The sequence below is a fragment of the Rhinolophus hipposideros genome (assembly GCF_964194185.1).
Source record: "Rhinolophus hipposideros genome assembly, chromosome: 13".
NCBI classification, from domain to species: Eukaryota; Metazoa; Chordata; class Mammalia; order Chiroptera; family Rhinolophidae; genus Rhinolophus; species Rhinolophus hipposideros.
The window spans coordinates 33,256,408-33,277,423 of record NC_138059.1 but is presented as its reverse complement, the minus strand read 5'-3'; the positions used below and the strand labels follow the sequence as shown (position 1 = coordinate 33,277,423).

General features: G+C 34.3%; 1 protein-coding gene across 1 annotated transcript in view; it reads right to left on the bottom strand.

Annotated features, from left to right (window-relative positions):
* STK3 (serine/threonine kinase 3) overlaps positions 1–21,016 on the bottom strand; it is a 339,257-nt gene that overhangs the window by 260,182 nt on the left and 58,059 nt on the right. Inside the window, exon 4 of the mRNA XM_081070826.1 lies at positions 16,130–16,244. Within this exon, the coding sequence (XP_080926952.1) occupies positions 16,130–16,244 (115 nt within the window). The remainder of the gene's footprint in view (positions 1–16,129; positions 16,245–21,016) is intronic.

The following is a 21,016-nucleotide window of genomic DNA, read 5'->3' as shown; positions in this document are numbered from 1 at the left end:
TAGTATCATACCAAATGAACTCTGCACAAGAGCAATATCTGCATCAACATTTAAGCCACTCTACAAGTATTTTGTGTCACTAATGGAGAAGAATAAGAAAGGAAGGACACAGGAACTTGTGTTGAATACTGTACAATTGGCCTTGATCTAGATGCTTATTTCCTAGCGTTTACACATAGTAACTTTTTTGTTTTAAAAGAAGAAAAGAAAGGAGGGAGGAAGGGAGAAAAGGAAAGGTTTCTTTACTTATTTGACAGTCATTTTCCTAAATAGTTTTGTTTCCAAACAACCTTCTAAATGTTTTAATTCATTTACATATAAACACAGCCAGTTACCAAAAGTGGTCATTTCTATTTGGTAACAGAGAGAACTATTTATACCCAATACTATATAAAATTTAAAGTAGTACTTTTTCATTTCTATAGTTCAGATTTTTCTCACTTCATACTGACACATATCCAACCATTTCAAAATGGTTAAGTTTATATTGAAAACATTTAGATTAAAAAAAAACACAGAAGAAAGGGTTGGCTTTACACAGAAGGAGGTAATGTAAGATTTCAGTTATAAGATGAAAAACCCTTAGACCCATTCTCAAACCATAGCTAACACTTCTTTTAATTGTGTCAAGAATCCTTTCCAATGAAAAGTTTTACCAACTGAGTACTTCATTTGTGGATTTAATTAGGTTATCTTTAATACATTACAGATTTTATTTTATTTCTGTCACTATACAAATAAGGCAATGTCATTTTAAAATCGTTTGAATCACATTTTATAGTCTTAAAAAAAAAAGGAAGGTGGGAGAGAGATAATAAACCAAGAATGAAACAGTAATCAGGGATAAAAATGAGGCTTTTATAGCTGAGCCTAATACATTAGAAGACGGAAGTCTACATCTGGTTTCAATACTGGTATGAATTCACTAGCAAATTTAAAAAGAATCTCATTGTACAAAAACAAAAAGATGGTTTTGATACGCTTTAGTCCTCTGGTTACTTTTGTTTCTAGAGTTTTATGATTAGTATAATGATATGATACAGTTAATATGTCACTATGTATATGGTTTCGATAAAAATGTGCCCACCAACTTGTCTCAAGGGCACATGCACAAACAGTTTTAAAAGACAGATACTGCGCTAATGTTTTTATGCCAGTAAAAACAAATTAAGTGAGGTTTTGTAAATTTATACAAAATTTAAAATTTTTACTTTCTAAAAATGAATCTTTAACAATCGCAGCTAAACTTACCATTAATGTAATTATTTTTGCATATAAAGTAATTCATTAATTCTATATTTAGTACCTAAAAGGAAAAAATTGTGACACATAACAGATAACTATAGATATTTTATTATAAAATTTTAAGTTTCAACTTTCACAGTGACTTTTCATTAAGTCTTAAAAATCATTTGATCAAAATTCACTGCTGTAATCCTTACAGTCTTTCAAGGCCTGGATTAGGTCTTGCTTATTTCAAGAAATCACCCTATATTCCCCAAGTCAGGATTTACCTATCAGTGATGATAATAACATCAATAACAGCTTACATTTTTTGAGTTTTTATTATACCAGCCACATTACAGGTATCATTAAATACCCAAACACAACCGTAGAAGGTCAGCACTAACAAGAATTTACTGAGAGCGTGTTACACTGCCCTTGCCTTCATTGTGCTCAGAATTTAGTAGGAAGGGAAGGGCACAGAAACAAAAAATTACTAAGTGATGCCTGCAACAACAGCATTAGCTCCAGGAACATTCCAGGGCATCATTTCCTAAAGTTGATTATGCATCAGAACTAGTACTCTTAAAATAAAATCCAAACCATCTAATTTAACCCACAAGGCCTTGAATGATACAGTTCCTGCCAACCTTGACGATCTCACCACACGATCCTCCCTACTCTAAGAAGCCTTCACAGAGGAGGTGACTTTTGAGCTGACTTTTGAAAAATGAACATAGTTTGTCAGGTGATCAAAGATAGAAGAAAATACTAGGAATATGTAAAGGCAATGGGCATAACAATATATGAAGTCCAGCACTAGTGGATGATTCTTTGTGTTTGAATGTAATGTGTATGGGAAAATAGTGTAAAATGTGAAAGCAGGTTAGGGCCAAACTCTGCTTTATATACCTACAAATTTTTAAGTAGAAAGATAACATGATCATATCTGAACTTTTAGAAGGAAAATTCTGACTACTAGTAGACTCTCAGCCAGAAAGTAGAAGTAGGAAGGCAAGCATGGACAATATAATAATAAAATCATTTATAGCAGCAGCAGCTAGCTGTAGTAGTAGTTAAAGGTATGTAACTATTCCTAAAATCTCAATGGAGATTTCTGTGGTGGAATTAATAATAATGAACAACTTTAGCAAATTAGACAAAATTAGGGAAGACGAAGAAGAATCAGAGCATGCAGTGAAGTAGGAAGGCATTGAAAGTAAAATCCATATTTCTTTCGTAATTCTAACTGAAATTACCCCAGCACTAAAAAAAAAAAAAAAAAAAAAAAAAAATCACCTATGGCTTACAACGTACCAGTCAACTAAAAAATAAAGAAATGAACATGCTTTCTAACCCAGAAGGTATCCAATGGCCGTAACAACACAAATATGCCAATACATATGTACAAAAGTTTTCTGCAGCTTTATTTATTAAAAAAAACAAAACTCAAAAGTTAGAACTCATTTTATCCAAATTACTGAAAAAAATACATTCTGCTACATACACACAGACCTGTATGTACTGGTATGGGAAGATATGTCACAAGTTAAAAAAAAAAAAAAGGCAAGGTATAGACCACCACATACAGTAAGAATCCCTGTGTAAAACAAGATATGCATATATAAAAGGTATGATCAAAAAATAAGGTGAATGTTTAAATTTTAAATGTATTACAGTAAAAGACACGTTGACATTAATCTCCCTCAAAAATACTCCCCCTCATTCCGAACATACTCATCCCACTGTTTTTGCCACTTTCTGAAGCAGTTTTGGAAGTCCTCTTTCATGAGTGTCTTTAGCGGCATTGTCGTGACTGCCTTGAGGTCATGAATCGATTCAAAATGTTCATCTTTCATGGTCATTTTGACTTTGGAGAAGAGCCATAGGTTGCACGGTGCCAGATCCGGTGAATAAAGAGGATGAGGACACACCATAATGTTTTCATTTGACAGAAATTGCCATACCAGAAGCGATGTGTGACACAGAGCCTTTCCGGTGTGATCAACAAACACGGTGAATGCTTCTGCCGAGTGTCATCCAACAGAAAGACAGGGATCTTCAATATGGGAAGCGGTACATCAAACCTTAGTAACAGGGTGTGACAGGTTTCAACTTGTTCCATGCAGTCAGTTGGGTGTGAGCTACGGTTGAGAGAAGGTATGTTTTAAAGTGTGCTGGAAATCATCCTCCAGCATGACAATGTTCCATGTCACACATCACTTCTGGTAATTTTATTTGGCAATTTCTGTCAAATAAAAACATTACGGTGTGTCTTCATCCACATTATTCACCGGATCTAGCACTGTGTGACTTCTGAGTCTTCCCCAGAGTCAAAAATGATTCAGGACATCAAGGCAGCCACAACTAGAGGCATTCACAAAAGAGGACTTCCAGAACTGCTTCAAAAAGTGGCAAGAACGATGGGATAAGAGTGTTCAAAGGGGGGGGGGCAACATTGTGAGAGGGATTAATGGCAATGTGTCTTTTACTGTAATAAAAATTTTTATTTAAACATTCACCGTATTGTTTGATCACACCTCGTATGTGCTGAAAGAACCCACAAGAAACTGTTAACTGACACTGTCGCAAGGAAGTAAAATTGAGAAATGAGTGAGGAGACATGAAGTTCCTCTTCTCCACCATTTGGAATTTTTACAATGTGCTCATGTTGCTTTTTTCCCCCCTTAATTTATCTAATTAAAAGGGGAAGGGATTTATACATCTGGGCAAATGTATAGAGAATTGTGTGAAACAATTTAAATGACTTCCATCTAAAATTATTAAAATTAGAGATCTGCCACGCCTAAGGAGCTAAATTATTTCTAGCTAAGGAGCTAGAAAATTAAATTACATGCATTTCTTGATTTCCTAAGATTAAACAGGACTTTACTAGATAAGACAAAATGAACTTTTAATGTTTTTCTAATACTAGAGAACATCCACTATTTCAACAAATATCATAAAATTCTTAAATCACTAGTAATTAAAAAGTAAATACCATTTTTTAAAGTTTTTGCTTTAACAGTAATAAAACAGCAATTTACATTTATATTGAACTTTACACGTTACAAAATGTTCTGATTGTCACCATCTGTGTTCCTCACGAGAAAACACTGAGGTAGGTAAGGCAACTAATATATATTAGGTCCATTTCAGGCTTAGGCATCTAAAGTTCAGAGGAGTTACACAGTGTATCCAGAGTCACAATGCTAGTAAGTTAACAACCCACGAACTGGTGCTTAGTCTTCTGGTCCCACAACCACAAGTCTTTCCACTAAACCAAATCACTCCCAATAACCACTGTCATGGTGTGCAAAGGGTCAGGCTTCTGACAGGGAGGTAGGGCTCACCGTAGACCTGGCAGTGACGGGCAGTCTGCCAGGAAAAGAATGTACAATACAAAAATAAAGTGTATGAAGGTGGGCCTGACTGACGAAAGGGAAGTAGAACTGAGAGAAATGCCAAGAAGAATAGCAACTAAGGTGAAGACTGGGCAGCTTACCAACAGGGGAAGGCAAGGAAATACCTCTGTAAGCTTAATTTACTTCATGAAGGCAGAAGAGAAAGTCTATTGGCGAGACTATGTTGTAATGTGGAAAAATCATAGAGAAAAGTGTTTATAATCCAATCAAAATGTTTAGAAAAGATGTAATGGAGTGTGGTGTGGATGATGTATTTAATCAGAGATTAAGATGTGGCACATGATTGCTATGAAAAATTCTAAGAGATTGATCCTATGGTGCATGGTCCTGCTAATGCTGTGGTTTGGAACGTTAAGCGGCATGTGTGAAATATACTTAGAACTCAATCTCACTCTATGGGAGACACCAAATAAGGAACAAGAATTACTTTCCACACAAAAGGACTCATTCTCCTAAGATTCTAGTACAGCACTGAACAGTAGTTCCTACTCAGGGTGAGAAAATACTTGTAAGAGAAAGGGCTATGGACACCAGAACTTATACCAGGATGAGGCCTTCCTGGTCGAAAGCAACCATGGGTCTTTAATCCAGATGAGCAAACTTTCCAGGAGAATTCTTACAGCCATTATTTACTACTTACATAACAGAAACACGTTCCTTGAGAAACATCAACATTACTGTCCCTTACTGTAATAGAAGAAAGAAAGGATTGAAGACTCAACAGTTTTGACTCCTAATGTCACCAGATACCTCTTCAAACATTTAACATTTATTTTGGGAAAGTAACTTTAGAGATTTGTTTAATGTGATCTATTCCTAATATATTTTGTTTTCTTTTGATTTGAGGTTTAGTAAATATATAGAAATATCTGGGTTTTTTTTTTTTTTTTTTTTTTTTTTTTTTTGCCATTTGAACATCCATTCACCCTCCTCCTGCTAACATATTCTAATTTTCCTTTAGGAAATCACTGCATCCTCAGACCATGTATTTCTAGCAGTCACCTCCATCCTAGCTCCAGGTTAGCTATATGACCTAGATCTAAGGCAATTACCACATCACATTCCAATGGACACACCAATTTGCTCAGAGAAAGACATGTGACCCATTCAGAAGCAGTGAGGTACAAGACTGCTGCATTTCAACTAGAAAGGTATAACCCAGGTAGCTGCTGCAGCCATCTTGTAACTATAAAGCAAGAGTCTGTATGAGTGGAATCAATACAGAGGTATCAGTATTGATTACATAAGTAATTCAAGTAATTCACTTTACCCTGAATCAAGCCATGCATGAAACTAGTTCTGCAAAGATTTTTTGGTATGTGAGCAAATAAATCCTCTTTTTGGGTTAAGCCAGTTTAGGGTGGGTTATCTGTAACTTAAAACCAAGAGTTGAAAGTGATGCAATAAACTTGAAGTTGATATCAAAAAGTGGGAAAGTTACTGAAAAAGAAGTTTGTGTAAAGTACAAACCACTAACCAGTTCTAGAAATGCTAGAAGTTATTCCAGATATTTAATAATGTGAGCTCTCTGAAGCTGATTGCTGTTTTCTGCCCCCAAACAAAAGCAGTACAATAACTGGAGGCAGGGGAAGTCTTTTAAAAGAAGCATGTAGACTTTTTATTAAAGTCTCCTTTTTGCCCTCCTTTTCCTAGGACTACCTCCCCCAGCTAATAAATATTTATTCCAAATTATTAATATAGCATTTAGATTTATTTTATAGAACTCCTCAAATATTTCAGTTTCTATTAGTTTTTATGACATACAAACAAAGGTGACCAAAACCCCTTGCTAAAAATCAACGATTTAGAGAAACTTGAGGAGTTAAGCAGCAATCTCTGAAATACCTAAATCTCAAAAGTAATACTTAAGCTTATATGTAAGACTTTATCTGAACATTCATCAAGCCTCAGATTCCTATTTCTTTACAACCAAAATTTCTCCCGCTCTTACTCCTTCTCTCTTGGGAAAAAGAATACATACATTTAATGGGGTCTCAGGTATTCAACATGAGAAAAACACTGGGAAAAACAGCAGGGCAACTCAATAACTCCCTTCTACCGCTCACCACTCTATCTCATCCCACCTAAAAAAGGAGATTTGAGAGTATAAAATAGCCACGGTTTTAAACAATAAAAAATTTATGGGATTCTTCCAGAAAAACACAAAACTGCTCAATACAAAGTACATACATTAGGAAACATAACTAGAATAGTTTAGCCATTATTATATACAAAAGGGCAGAGAGAGGTTGTCTTTCATGAAATCTGGATTGCAGATGTCTGGCAAAAAAAAAAAAAAGATTAATAATCTATCACAAAGTCCCACAACTAGTGATTCAAAATGAAAGCTTTCACTACTTACACCATATGTAAATATACATATATACATGCTGCTTATAATCCCTTGATCTGAAGAGAAAGAGAACTGATACTCTACTGTGAAAATGGTCAGTGGGCAGACATTTTAAAATCCTTTCCCACATGAAAAGATTCCTGAAAAAGAGATCAGAAGACAACAAAAAAGCACTCAATATATATGGAGCTGTAAATCCTGTATGAACTAGTATCTATTACACAAAGGGGGAACATGCAACAAAGTGATTAGGAAAGTCAAACATGAATTAGTCCAATAACACAGAGGCAAATGTAAACCCCAAAAAGCACTTTATGGAATAGAAATCCACACATAGCAAAAAGACGTCTATTATTAACAATGAAATAATATCAAACTTTGAAGTTCTAAATAAATCTTAAATCAATAAAAAAAAATGGTATGCCTTCACCAAGAAACAAAATCTATTTGAAGTAGTATATAATTAACATCAAGGCAGAACACATATTTTTAAAATACAACAAATCAAGCATTTATTAAAAAGGCTATGGTGTACAAGGCATTAATTCTAAGGGCACTAAGATAAAATATCCTAATACGAGTATATTTTGAATAGCCTGAATCTATTAAAGAAACTTTCAGTGTACCTAAAAATGTAACCTCTATCTTATTGAGTGCACACCTCTTTCATTAACAAAGATAATTCAAAGTACCAGTGGTTAAATGCTAGGATACTGTCCTTGGGTCCATAGTCCTTTGTATTACTCCACTCAAACCATCTGATAGATAATGTTCACAATGCAAAGACACTCCCAATTATATAAGTGAGATGATAGAATGATGACAACAATATGAACACCAAATACACACAGGGCTTTTTCTGTGCTTGGTGCTATTCCTATACTTATATGTTGTCTTCAGAACTTAATGAAGTAGGGTAGTCTTCTTATCCCACTGAAGAAAATGAGTCACAGAGAAGTTAAGAAGAAACTTGCCCAGGTTCACACAGCTAGTATGTAGGAGAGCCAGGATTCAAACCCAGACAGTCTGGCTCCAGAGTCTGTGCTCTTAACTACCACAGTGCAATTCCAGCAGTTAGCTATAATTTTAACCCTTTTCTTTCCCTCTAATCTACTTTACCACTCTATGATTCAGTTTCTTACCTGGAAAATTTTGTGTTCCTTCACCTCATCACAGCCAGTATCACAGAAATATATCTCATCTTGATAAAGGCAGATGCTAAAAATGTCTCCTAAGTACCAAACTGAATGTTTATATAAGTTTTAAGACACAAAATTTATTTTGTTTAATGTCAGTCATCATGTGTACAGCTGGGGTACTGAGTACTCAAAAAGGTTTCAACCATAATACTAGTCTGAGTCTGCCTTCACCAAAGAGCTGAAAAATTATGAAGACTGAAAGAATAATAGCAATCCTCCTGTCCAGGGTCTAGTGCTGATCAAGATTTAAATTTCCTTCTAATTTTCTGTTGTGACAACATTCTTGTGCATGTCTCACTGTACAATTGTGCTAGGACTTCTCTTAAGCTACAGATAGAAAAGAACCACTGGATGGATCCTAGCTAGGGTGCATTCATATATAACTTTAAAGAGACTATCAAATTACTCCTGAAAGTAGTTGTATTAATTTATACTCCTAACAACGTGAACATATATGTAGTACAAATAAGGTAAGGGGAGCGGGGAGTAAATATCATCGATTCAGGTTCAAAAACCAACTTGAATTTGTAGTTAATTTGTTATCTGTCTCTCTTCCTCCTGAAACCCCATTAAACTGATAGAGAATTTTTTAAAACAAAATAAATTAGTAACAAAAAGATGAACACAAGAGAGTGTAATACCCTTGGCAGCATTTTTATGGAGAGCCATAGCCACCAGCTGGCAAAGAAGGGGGCTGCAACAAAAGGAGTGATTACCAAGTAAACTCCACAGGGGCTCCAAGTAGAACCACAAGGGAGGGAGGACAGGAGTGCGAGGATGGAAAAGGTGGTTAGCTTTTTCAAAGAGAGCTGAAAAGAAGAAAATAGAACAAGAGTTGGCTCCTCATCCCTACTCTGCCTCTACCCCCAACCCTGTACATACAGTTTACATGCATTCCGGCATTTATCCCCAGGCCAAAAACAACAAAGGCAGGAGGACAGGAGTGGCTCCTCTCTCAAGAAACTGAACCAACTGCCTCTGGGAGCCCTTTCCCCTAAAAGAAAGTTCCTAGCCCATTCATCATAACATTATACCTGCCAGTCAAAAGGCATTGTCCCAAAGCTTCCAGTGAGAGCAAGTCAGCCTTCCCACTGGTCAGTTCTGCCATGGTCAAGACCAAAATAAGTAGAGTGAACTGATAACCCCAGAGGAAATACAGATGATTCGGGAAACAGAAAATAACTTTGTCAAAAATTTATTATTCTTAGAGTGATGAGAAAAGCTTTTGTATTCATGTTTCAGCATCAAGATGTTATGAAAAAGGAATAATCAAAAGTGAAAGACTTCTTGTATATTCAAATATAACTGCTAAAATTAATAATTCAGTTAGAAGAATCAGAAAAAATAGTAGGAGAAACCATCCCCACCCTACCCTCAAAAAATTTAAAAAGACACACAGGGAGAGAGAATATGAATCTGGGAAAAATTAAAAAGAATAAAATTTAGGAGATTAACCATCCAATCAAGCAAAAAGGGGGACACTGATTATCAAAGAACTGTTTCCAAAGCTGAAGAGAAATACAAGTATTTATTTCAAAGGAACTACTGAGTGCTGAGCATAACTAATAAAAAGAACTCACACCTAAGCCAGGTGTGAAACATTTTTGTGAAACATTTTTTTTCCATTTGCAACATCAGAAAACTCAGGATAAAGAGAAAAGTCTAAAAAGTTGCAGAAGGGGGAAAGGAAACCTACAAACAAATAAGACTCTGATAAACATCAGATATAACACTAGCAACACTAGATGCTACAGGAAAATGGAGGAAAACTCAAAACTCTGAGAGAAACTTATTTTCAATGTAAAATTCTACATAGACTATAAACCAAGTGTGAAAGCAAAAGAAAGACATTTTCAGATATACAAGGACTCAAATAGTTGACCTCTTTCTTACGCTTATATCATGAAGAAGATGGTTTAGGAAGAAGACAAAACAAGGGTGAAAACCAAGGAAATAGGAAATATACAAGAAAATAGTGGCACTAACCCAGGAGGCCAGTGAAAAGAAATTCCAAGGATACAGCTGTACAGCAGACCTAAAAAGCAATGAGTTCACATTAGAACAAGAAATCGGGAAGCTCCAGAGAGTATCTTCTCACAGAAGAATCACACAAATTCCAGGAAACAGATAAAATGAGTAAGAAGCTAGAAGACATTATCAAAATGATAAAAATGGCATATATTGCTTCTCTCAACATGAAAAACAGAAAAAAAGAAAAACTCCAGGAAAAACAAAAAATTATATAACAACATCGTGAACCCAACACATATAGATCCAACAAATTAAAACGTGGCAATGATTTTGAGCAATTGGTTAAGTGTGAGAAAAGTAAATCCATTCAAACCAAATGCTAGGAACATTCTCCATCAGGTGACCTAGGAATATGACATTGGACTTTTACAGATGAAAATATAATTGTAGCATATTATGGTTTCCTTTTTCAAGATGTCCTTTGCTCTCTCTTCTCTGACTCATTCATTCACTTGTTCATTCATTCATTTATTCATGTAACAAATATTTACTGAGCATCCTATATGGCAGGTGTCGTCCTAGGAGCAGAGATAAAACAGTGAACAAGGTAGACAAAATCCTCACATTGTGGAACTTGCATTCTAATAGTAGATGACACCTCCTCTTCCAAGAATCTGCTAAAGGGATCTCTCTCCTATGAAGCTCTCTCTGAACCTGCATGCTAAGTGCTTTGCCTATTCGCTCCTAAAGAACTTTACAGAATGGAATTTAGCTTTGTACATACATATTATGGTACCTCAACTAGTGTGTAAACAATGCAACAACAGCAACATTTGTTAGAATTATTTGTACCTCTAGTGCAGAGCGCTGGATCAGTAACTGTGTTTTGAATCTTTTCATCAACCAAAATGTAAGTAAAATGTAAAGCACTATACAAATGTTACTTATTATTTAACAGATGAGGAAGCTGAAGTCCTTGTCAGTTAACTGACTTGCCCATATCACAAAACCAGTTTGTGGAAGAGCCTAAACGAAAATCCACAGTGCTAGACTGAATTAAAATAAGTGGTCAAATCAATAAACGGGCCAAAATGGGAGAAAATAACCTTAGGCATTTTCTTAGAACATTTCCAAGTATATAATAAACCTCTAAGACATAGACTCTATTTCTTCCATATGTCAAGGCATAACTTTACAATTATGTAACGATCATTCTGAAAGCCTCTAATCAAAAATATAATCAATCTTTAAAAAGCTTCCATTTCACAGAGTTGTGTATTTCTACTTTGCAATATATAATACTTGAAATGCATAAATGTGTAGAGATGTTAATGGCATTTATTTTAAATGATATTGGGTTTTTTTAACTATTTCCTCACAAGGAAACCTTCACAATTATTCTTGTAAATATTTTACTTATTTAGTTCCACACGTCTGACTTTTTCTTTGAAAACTCAAAAACACTCAAAAATAATAATAATGCTTACATTAACTTCCATTAACAACAACAAAAAACAGGCTTCTCCTTCATCAGCCAAAGGAGGCCTATGATTAAAGCTATCAAGACAAATATTTACAAAAACATGCAAACATTTAAATTCACATATATATATATATCTTAGAGTCTGAAGTATATGTGTGTGTGTGTGTATACATACATAAAACTTCTATAAAAATCAGAACTAATGCAAGGTTGCTAGTAAGCACACTTTATAGCTTTTCTTTGATATATAACTATATCTGTTCAACAACCTACATTATTAATACCAAATAGTGACCATGCAAACTACAACTTACCTATAAAAATGTAACACTGACTAGATGGGTAGGGTTGTTTTGTATTTACAGGATAAGCAGCTAAGGAATTAAACCTGTTTCCATTCAACAAACATTTTTCAAGGGTTTGCTAGACGCCAGTAGCTGTTCCAGGCACTTGGAATATTTCCAAGATGAATATATAAAAATTTCTACCCTTGAGTGCTTTAAAGTAGGAGAAGGCAACTGCAACTACTCTTCTCCTAAACACGGAAAGCTGACTAATCAAAATGTGATTTCCAAGTATAGGATACCACAGCAGGGTTATCTACACAGAGATTTCACCAAACTTAAAAGATGGTTTAACATAATGTGATAAAAGTCAGTTACTAAATATATAGGATACCAAGACTTGAGCTGTTTTTGTGAGTCTGATCACAGAAATCAGGTACTTTTTTTTACTATATTTATTGGGGTGAAAATGGTTAGTAAAATTACACAGGGTTCAAGTGTACAATTCTATATTACATCATCTGTCTATCACATTGTGTGCTCACCACCCAGAGTCAGTTCTCCTTCCATCACCATACATTTGACCCTCTTTACCCCCTTCTACCATCCAGAAATCAGAAATTTAACTCACATATATTTTAAATAATTTATAGATGCCCCAATACTTATAAACTGAAAGAGTCAATGAATACTAACTAAAGAGTGGTTTTTACTCATAATGCAACTCAGAAAAACTTTTACACCCACTGGAACATAGGACAGTTTAACCTTCATCCTACCTCTAGCACCACTACCATTAATTATCACAATTACCAATCATTATCAGCTCCAATGCCAACTCTGTGATCTGCCCCATGTTAAGCAGCAGCACTTAAATAGATTCAATACCCATCTTTTGATACTCAGCCTCCGTTCCAATCGCTGGAATATGCCTAATTAACCCCAAACTTAATTCTATGCCTTTGTCTTTTCTTAGACGTTTCCCAAAGACAAAGTACAGGTCAGGGCATAAAATCTCTGAAAGAGATATTTGGAAGCTTCTTTAGTATCTATGCTGACAATCAGATAATTGGTTTTATGACTTTTAAAACATGAAGTGCTCACGTAACTATTAGCAAACTGTCAGGCAGTCCTGCAAACTGATAATAAAAATACCAACAACAACAAAAGGCAAAAGATAGGCACAAAAGGAAATAAAACATCCAACACACATATAAAACGATGCCAATCTACCTACATATTTTACTAAAAATATGTAAAATAATAGTAAAAATTATAATAACAGCAGCTAACATTTATTGTGCTCTTTCTTTACGTAAGAGTGAATATGCAGTAAAGACTTACCTAATTAATTAACCAACCAATTACCAAATAGATAGGAAACTACCTGGAAAATAGGTAAAGTTTCAAAGAAGAGGTTAGGTATTTGAGCACGGACGCAAATTCACTAGGCAAAGACTCGGGTGGCAAGAACACTCAAAGGTGGGGCTCAAGAGGATGAGGCAATATCATACACAAAAACACTAAAATATGAATTCAATTTTTAATTCTAGGAGCCAGTTCTTATTGTGAAATTGGAGTCTCAAGTGAATAATAAAAGTGACAAGTTATGACATTGTAGTGATAGGAGGGAGGTAAGATATAAACAGTATTATACTTCAGACTAAAAAGATTGAACTCCAATGTTTTTAAAAAATATATATAACTGAATCAGACTTGTTTTTTCCTGTGACTTTAAATTTCAAGGAAACAGTTGATCAAAAACAGACAGCAACTGATAATTAAAAATCAAGACTACTTCATCCCTGAGATTTCTTTCAATGAAAAGTATAATTCTACAAAAAGTAGGTTACTTAGGTGGTTTTCCAAAAGTCATTCCTCTTAAAACAAATCAAAATCTAAAAGAAACAGCCAACCTAGAATTCTTTACCTAGCAAATATAGAGTTCAAAAATGAAGTGAAATAACAATATTTTAATATTAAAAAAACCCTGAAATCTTACCATCATACCCACCCACACATAAGGAAACACTAAAGGACATTGTTCTTCAGGCAACTGAGAAATTTATGCAGAAAATAATAAGGAGCAATAAAAAGCATAAATACTATATAGTCATAAAAGTAAATATAAACACTGACAATATGAAACAGTAAGACTGTCTTGTGCTATTTAAAATGTATATAGAATTAAAAGAAACAACAAAGCATATAACAAAAAACAAAAGAGCATATGAACTCTAAAAAAAGAAAAAGAAAAAAAAAGGTTCCCACACTCTTGGGAAAAGATTGATTATTCTGTGACCATGAAAACAATAGCTACTAGAGTGAATTTTAATAGATCAAGGACAACTGTTTCACTGGTTACATTTTTGAAAGCCAGCCAATCAGTAACAGCCATGCCTCTGAAATTCAGACAAGATTATCACTCCAGTGACATTCCTATAAAATGATCAAATATTTATAATGTGAAGGCAGTTTTTTTTTTTTTAATGGGATGATACACATCCTTATATTGCTAACCTTCATGACCATGGTACTCCTTTTAGATAATACATAAATGAAGAGAAAGCAGAATACAAATATTAGTGAGATTTAACAGCAACTGTTACCAAGGCAATAATACCCAGAGACAATATACCTACAGCTCCTGAGCCATCTCTCATGCAGCTCTAGGTTCTTTTTTGAATCTGGGAATTAGATTCTTAAAAGAGTATGCCACCCCAGGCCCAAGGATCACTGTTCTGTGAGAATAACAATTAGACTATTCCAAATGTATGACTCCCCAACATGTTCAGTAGATTCTATCTGCTAAAAAACAATGCAGATGAAGTAAAACTCTTTCCCTTCATAATAGGTGAAGGATATTCCTCAGAATAAGGATCCCATCCATATTTCTCTTATAGAACTACAGTATACCTTCACAGTTTGCAATTATTGGCAACAGGAATAAAGTACTTGGATCAAATACTTTCTAACTACCCAAAATGTTAACATTAACATTTCAAATCAAGAAAATAGATTTTCCATTTCACATACTTTACTACCTAGTAATTTGAAATACCAAATGCACTGACTTTAGCCCTAAAATGGTTTTAAAACATACCTCTAACTGGAGTATAATTATTTTCAATTAAAGCATTGTTCTGCCATTCAAGAATCATCTGATTTACATAAATGCTAGTAAAGCACCAAAGAAATTCTAAAATATATAATTAGAATGTCAAAAATCACTTAATCCATCTGTCAAAATAGGGATTATTTAAACTTCTGTTTCACTTCCTTTAAAAGAAATCCTATTTACTTTATTTTCTCTAATAGAAAAAAAAAATTAGTAGGATAAACTTACAACTTACTTACCCAATCAAACTTTAAAATGATTCTGGTTAACCACAAATTGACTCAAGTCGTTAAGTATTTTTCTGAATATATTTTACTGAAACATGTCTGTCAACATATAATAATGTCTTATAGTAACTGAGTTATTGTTCTACAGAATTACAAATTATTTTACTGATTATTATTCTTAGTCATTCAAAGATAAAAAGGTCACTGTTTCCTTATAAATTATCCTAGTAAACTAGATGCATTGCTAGCCTAAAGTAAACGATTCTGTAAATAGCTGTTCTACTTAGGGTTAAAATGCAACCACAAAAAAGCTATTATTAATAAAACCTTTTGCTAAGCCGAATTCACACAAAAAAATTTTAATTTCAAACATCCTCATAATATTTTGAAAAATAAAGACAAAAATTGTTTTTCAATTACTTTTTAAAATTCAGAAACACAAAACTTCAACTGTTTACTACCCATAGATTATAATACAACATACTTCATATAAAGAAGTGCCATCCATAAATACTACGAACTTTAAATAAAATTCTAGCCATTATTTATTGAAATCACATTAGTAAAGAAAACACACAATAATTCCAAATAAAAAAGAGAAGTACCAAGATAGTTTCTCAATAACTTATAAAAATTATCCTAATAAATAAATTAAACAATCATACGACACCTAAATTTGCCCAAGATATGTGGCTGGTTCTCATACCTCATACTAGATCCCTTTATACTCTAAAATCTTTTCCTTTTTCACACTAATATTTTCTTTGTAACAAAATACTACCTAGTCAGATTCTAAATATTAATCTTTAGAAATGAGATTAGCAAAACAATTTAAAAATACTTACTGTCTTGTTTCGTAATCTAATTATGTCGGAGACAGAGCCAGCTCCACAGTACTCCATAACAATCCAGAGGTCTGTGTTCTTAAAGTAACTGCCATAGTACTTTACAACATATGGGCTAAAGAAAAATACATAGACAATCAAATTTAGGTAATTCCCAAAGAAAACTATTTTTTAATCCCAATATAAAGTATTTTCAATATTTCATAATGATCCAATAAGTAAACTTAATGACTCAACTTCTATTGTACATTGAATTGTCTGTGGGGTTCACCAACTGTGTATAATTAGCTTTTAATTCATGGATGAAATTTAACAGGATTACAAACCAGAGGAGGCCCAAACGTTTTCAGTGATTCCCAAGAAAAAAAGTCTTTGTTTTGGTAAAGGATTTACTATTTAACATAAGGAACAAATGAAAATATTTTCCTTTAACAAAAGCATTTTAAATATAAATCTTCTAAAGGATTTTGCATCGAGTCAAATACAAACACTGAACTTTAAAATAACTCTATTTCAATCAGATTAAAAAAAAATTTTAACACTCATTTTAGCCTTTGAGAATTCTGGAGAAAAATAACTCTTTTGTTTTAAATTCAGATAATTAAAATTATTAACAATTTAAAGTATTAATAAGGTTTTATGTCTTTCAGAGCAGAAAAACCTGTGTTTATAGTCAAGTTGTTTTCTGCAAGACTTACATAGGGAAAAATGACAATCATCATTAATATTTATTAAAGGTATGCCATGTACACTGATATGTAAAACATCTTGCCAAACTCAAAGAAGCAGACTATCCATATTCACAGAATACATAAAAAGATGGAAAACACAAGATAGCACAAACACAGCTTAAATGCTACAAGAGTTCAAAGGAAGAAGTGACCACGGTGGAGCCATAAGGGAACTTTGTAGAAATGTGGTAGAGGGGGAAACTAGACTTATGAAAAAAAAAAGGTTAAACTTCAAAATGTGGCTGGAGAAAAGAACATTCTAGAAAAGAAAAAGGCTATGAGCAAAGGCACAACTATAGAAAGGAAAAAACTAAGAATGGCATGTTTAGGGGACTTGTTCAACAGTTATTTCCATCTAGTAGTAACTATCATTAAAAGTGGCATCAGTGTAGGGTAAAGACACAGGAATCAAATAAGCAAAAAATAACAATAAAAATGGAAAGTACTATAAAAAGACCACCAAAAAAAGAGGTTAAGAGAAGACTGTTAGGGAAGACTGCTCAGCAGAGCCTTTAAAATTTCAGCTGTCTTGAAGTCAAGGGTAGAGCTGATTGGTTAGAGGCTTAAAGGGCTTGAACTAAAACCAGCAGCTACAGGGCTAGAATTTAATCCTATTTTATCCCTATTGTTCCTTATTACCTCTTGCAGAGACTTCCTTCCCAACTGGCTCCTTGTCATAGTTTTCTGCCCCTTTCTAATCTATGCTCCACACAGTTGACAAGATTACCTTCCTTTAAAACAAAGGTAAAATTAGCTGATCAAATAGTACTCTCCATTAAAGGAAAAACAAAACAAAACACTGCAATGGCTCTACATTACCAAAAGGAAAAAATTTTAACTGCTTCATATCACATACAAGACCTTTCAAAGTCTGTCTCTCTACCCCCTCTCTCATTACTCCCCATCTCACACCTTAAAATTTACATACTCAACTTTGCTAGATGTTGAGAATAGAGTACATATTAGAAGTTCATAAGTGTTCACTGAACCTTTTAAGGAAAGTGCTGTTTACAAACAGATGAAACTAATATTCAGACCCAGAACTTCAACTTATGAGAAATACTAAAAAAGCTTTCTTTACATACACTTCTTTGGAGTATAAGTGTGGAGACCTTCACAGGGAGTGCTGCTCTCTTACCTGGCTGTGCATCAGAACCAACACACCCCACGCCTCACACCTAAGAGGCTCTAATTCAGGAGGTCTTTTAAAAGCTCTGTAGATGACTTTGACATAGACCCACAGTTAAACTTCACCCCAGAAGATAAGATTGCATATCCTTCAGAAAACTCTTTAGACATTAATTTTCTTTCAAAATTTTAAAAGGTAGCAATGAGTTCAAGATTATGTTCACTGAAAAGCACATAGAAAATGTATATGTACTTTATCTTGCAATATACACTAAGTAATCAGCAATTCTAAGGGTAGAATTGACAACTCTTATGAAAATTAGGGATTCTAACCTGGGCAGCTCCCTGAAAAGACAGCTCTATCTCTCTTTAGGAGTGAGTCAAAAGAAAGCCATTGGGGAAACGTAAAATTCTCTTCAAAAAATAATCTGTGATCCATTCTAATACACAATCAAGTAGATGGATAAAAATTCAACAGTTCTATATAATAAAACATGGCCTCAATAACTTTAACCTAGAAAAGTATTTAAGCAGATAGACCTAAACATCCACATTAAGGACATACAGCCATATATAGTTTCTATCATTCATTTAACATTCACTCATTGACTCTCTACTTAACCAAGGAATTAGACCAGATATTCGATATGCAGTGGTGAACCAAACAGACATAATTCTGACTCCCATGTAGGACACACCTGCATGAAATACACCAATATTAGACCACTAAACCCACAAATAAGTATAATTACTGTGGAAAGAAAAAAAGAGGTGCTATGAGACAAAATGGCTGAGACTTTATTTTGCATTCATCACCTCTGTAAACAAAACTGTTCTAGTTCATATGAAAGAATGGCATACATCCATATTCCATGGTACCTCCTGACTTGGAGTATATGAAAAAAACTTTGAAAGTGGTCACAGGTGAGCTTTAACAATAAAATATCCTCCCTCTATTGTGGATTACAAATCTGTGGATTGTGAACTATAAATTAGATTTGGAAAAAAAAAGAAATGCTTACATTTATATGTGTATAGTGACCTACCATTGGTTACCCTCTGATATGTTCTATATCAGTACTTTATTTTAAAGCATTTGTAACATCTTGTAATTACTTTGTCATTGATTTTTCTCTGCCTCCCCCCGAAGAAAAGAAGCTCCATGAGGATGAGAGCCAATTTGTCTTGCTCTCCATTTTATCCTTAGTACCTCCCTTCTTATATGTACAAACAAAAACAATGAGTAAGTGAAAAACTGAACAATCATAGAAAAATTAACAAAAGGGACCTGAGGCCTCCCCAAGAGAACAACACTTAAGCTAAGATACAAAGGTTGACTAGAAGTTAACCAAATAAAGAGCATCCAAGAACTGTCCTGAGGAGAGAAAGAGCAAATCATCTTCAACGAATCAAAAGATCAGTTTGCCTAGAATAAAGTGAGTGAAGTATATGGCAGAACACAATGGAGTTGCAGATGGAAGCAGGAGCCTATTAAGAAGATTGGGCTTTATTAGATATGCAAGAAAAGATGAGAGAAGAATTTTAAGTAGAGGAATAACACGATCTAATAATGTACACTTTTTAAGATTTTTCTGGCTATTGCATCAAAACTAGATTGTAGGAAAGCAAATGTGGACATAGCTAGACCATTTAGAAGGTTCATCTCTGCATGGAAGAGATTACATTATCATTTTATTTTCTGTATTTGTGATGCTCTCACATTTGGGACCTGCTGACAAAGCCTCCACTGTCCCTCTCAGGGTTAGCTAATTCCTACAAACAGACTTATGAGCACACCTTTCACATGCAAACAAACCAATCTGGAGTCCATATCATCAACTACCTCCAGGGCCACTACTCCCTGGGCCTAATCACACCAGGGCCAAGTACCAGACAACTATGAACAGCCTTCTGTGCAAAGCCCCCTGAAATTATTCAAACAAGCCAATCCTAACCCCTTTACCCTGTCTTGCCATTCCTTCCCAGGGAAACCACAATAAAGGCTCTGGCCCACATTTTCCCCTCTCTACCTCTGCCTCCTGGCTGACCCTGGTGCTTCCCTGGATGGGTCCTCCCCTACTCAACCCCCTTGAATGGCAGGCTTCCTCCTCTTGGTATCTGTATCACAATCTATCCTTCTATGGCACTCTATCTCCTGATCTGTTCGTCTAACCATACCTGAATAATAATAAAACCTACATTTTAAAAAAGAGATGTCAGTGGCTTGTAGTGGGAGTGAAACAAATAGAAAATCAAGCAAATTCAAGAGATATTTTCAAGATACATTCAACACAATTTGATAATGAGGTATACTGGCAAGCTAGGAGACAGTAAGCAAGTTTTTGTTCTGTGTTTTATCTACTGTGCCTCCCTTCATTGGCACACTAAATATAAATTTAAGACTGGAAAATTAATGATTAAAATTTAGAGCCATCATTTTTTAAAAATTAAAAACAAGTATAAATGGGCTCAAAGAGTTCAAGACCTGGGACTTCAAACTCAGTCCTTTTCCAGACATAGATATCATTCATTCAAATTCATTTATCATTCATTCATGTATTTTAAAATAATTCAATCAGTAAACATTCACTAAAAATATATGTGGCCTATGGCCGATGGTAGAGAGAAAAATGGGTGCACTTTAGACTAGTGACAAAAAAGAAAAGTAAGTCCAGGCAATGGGGAACCCCTGAAGGGGTTTATGCAAGGAAATATAGACAAATAGCATTTAAAGAGGATTTTCCTGTACAGCATTTTCAGAGGCTAAAGGTGACACTGCTCATTCTAGCCATCAAGTTAACTAACTGTACAGTTATTTAAATATTCTAAAATCTGTTTTTAACCACCACATTGATTATTAAAGGCTGGAGAAGAGGCATTGAGAGTTTCCTCCAAAACACTAGCTCAGTATTCTTTATATAATTTTAAGCAATACGCAAAGTTTTAATTCAGCCATAATGCCTAAGAATCTTGACGAAGCCACCATATTGACTTACAGGATATATGAGAACCTACCAATTCTGTGTAT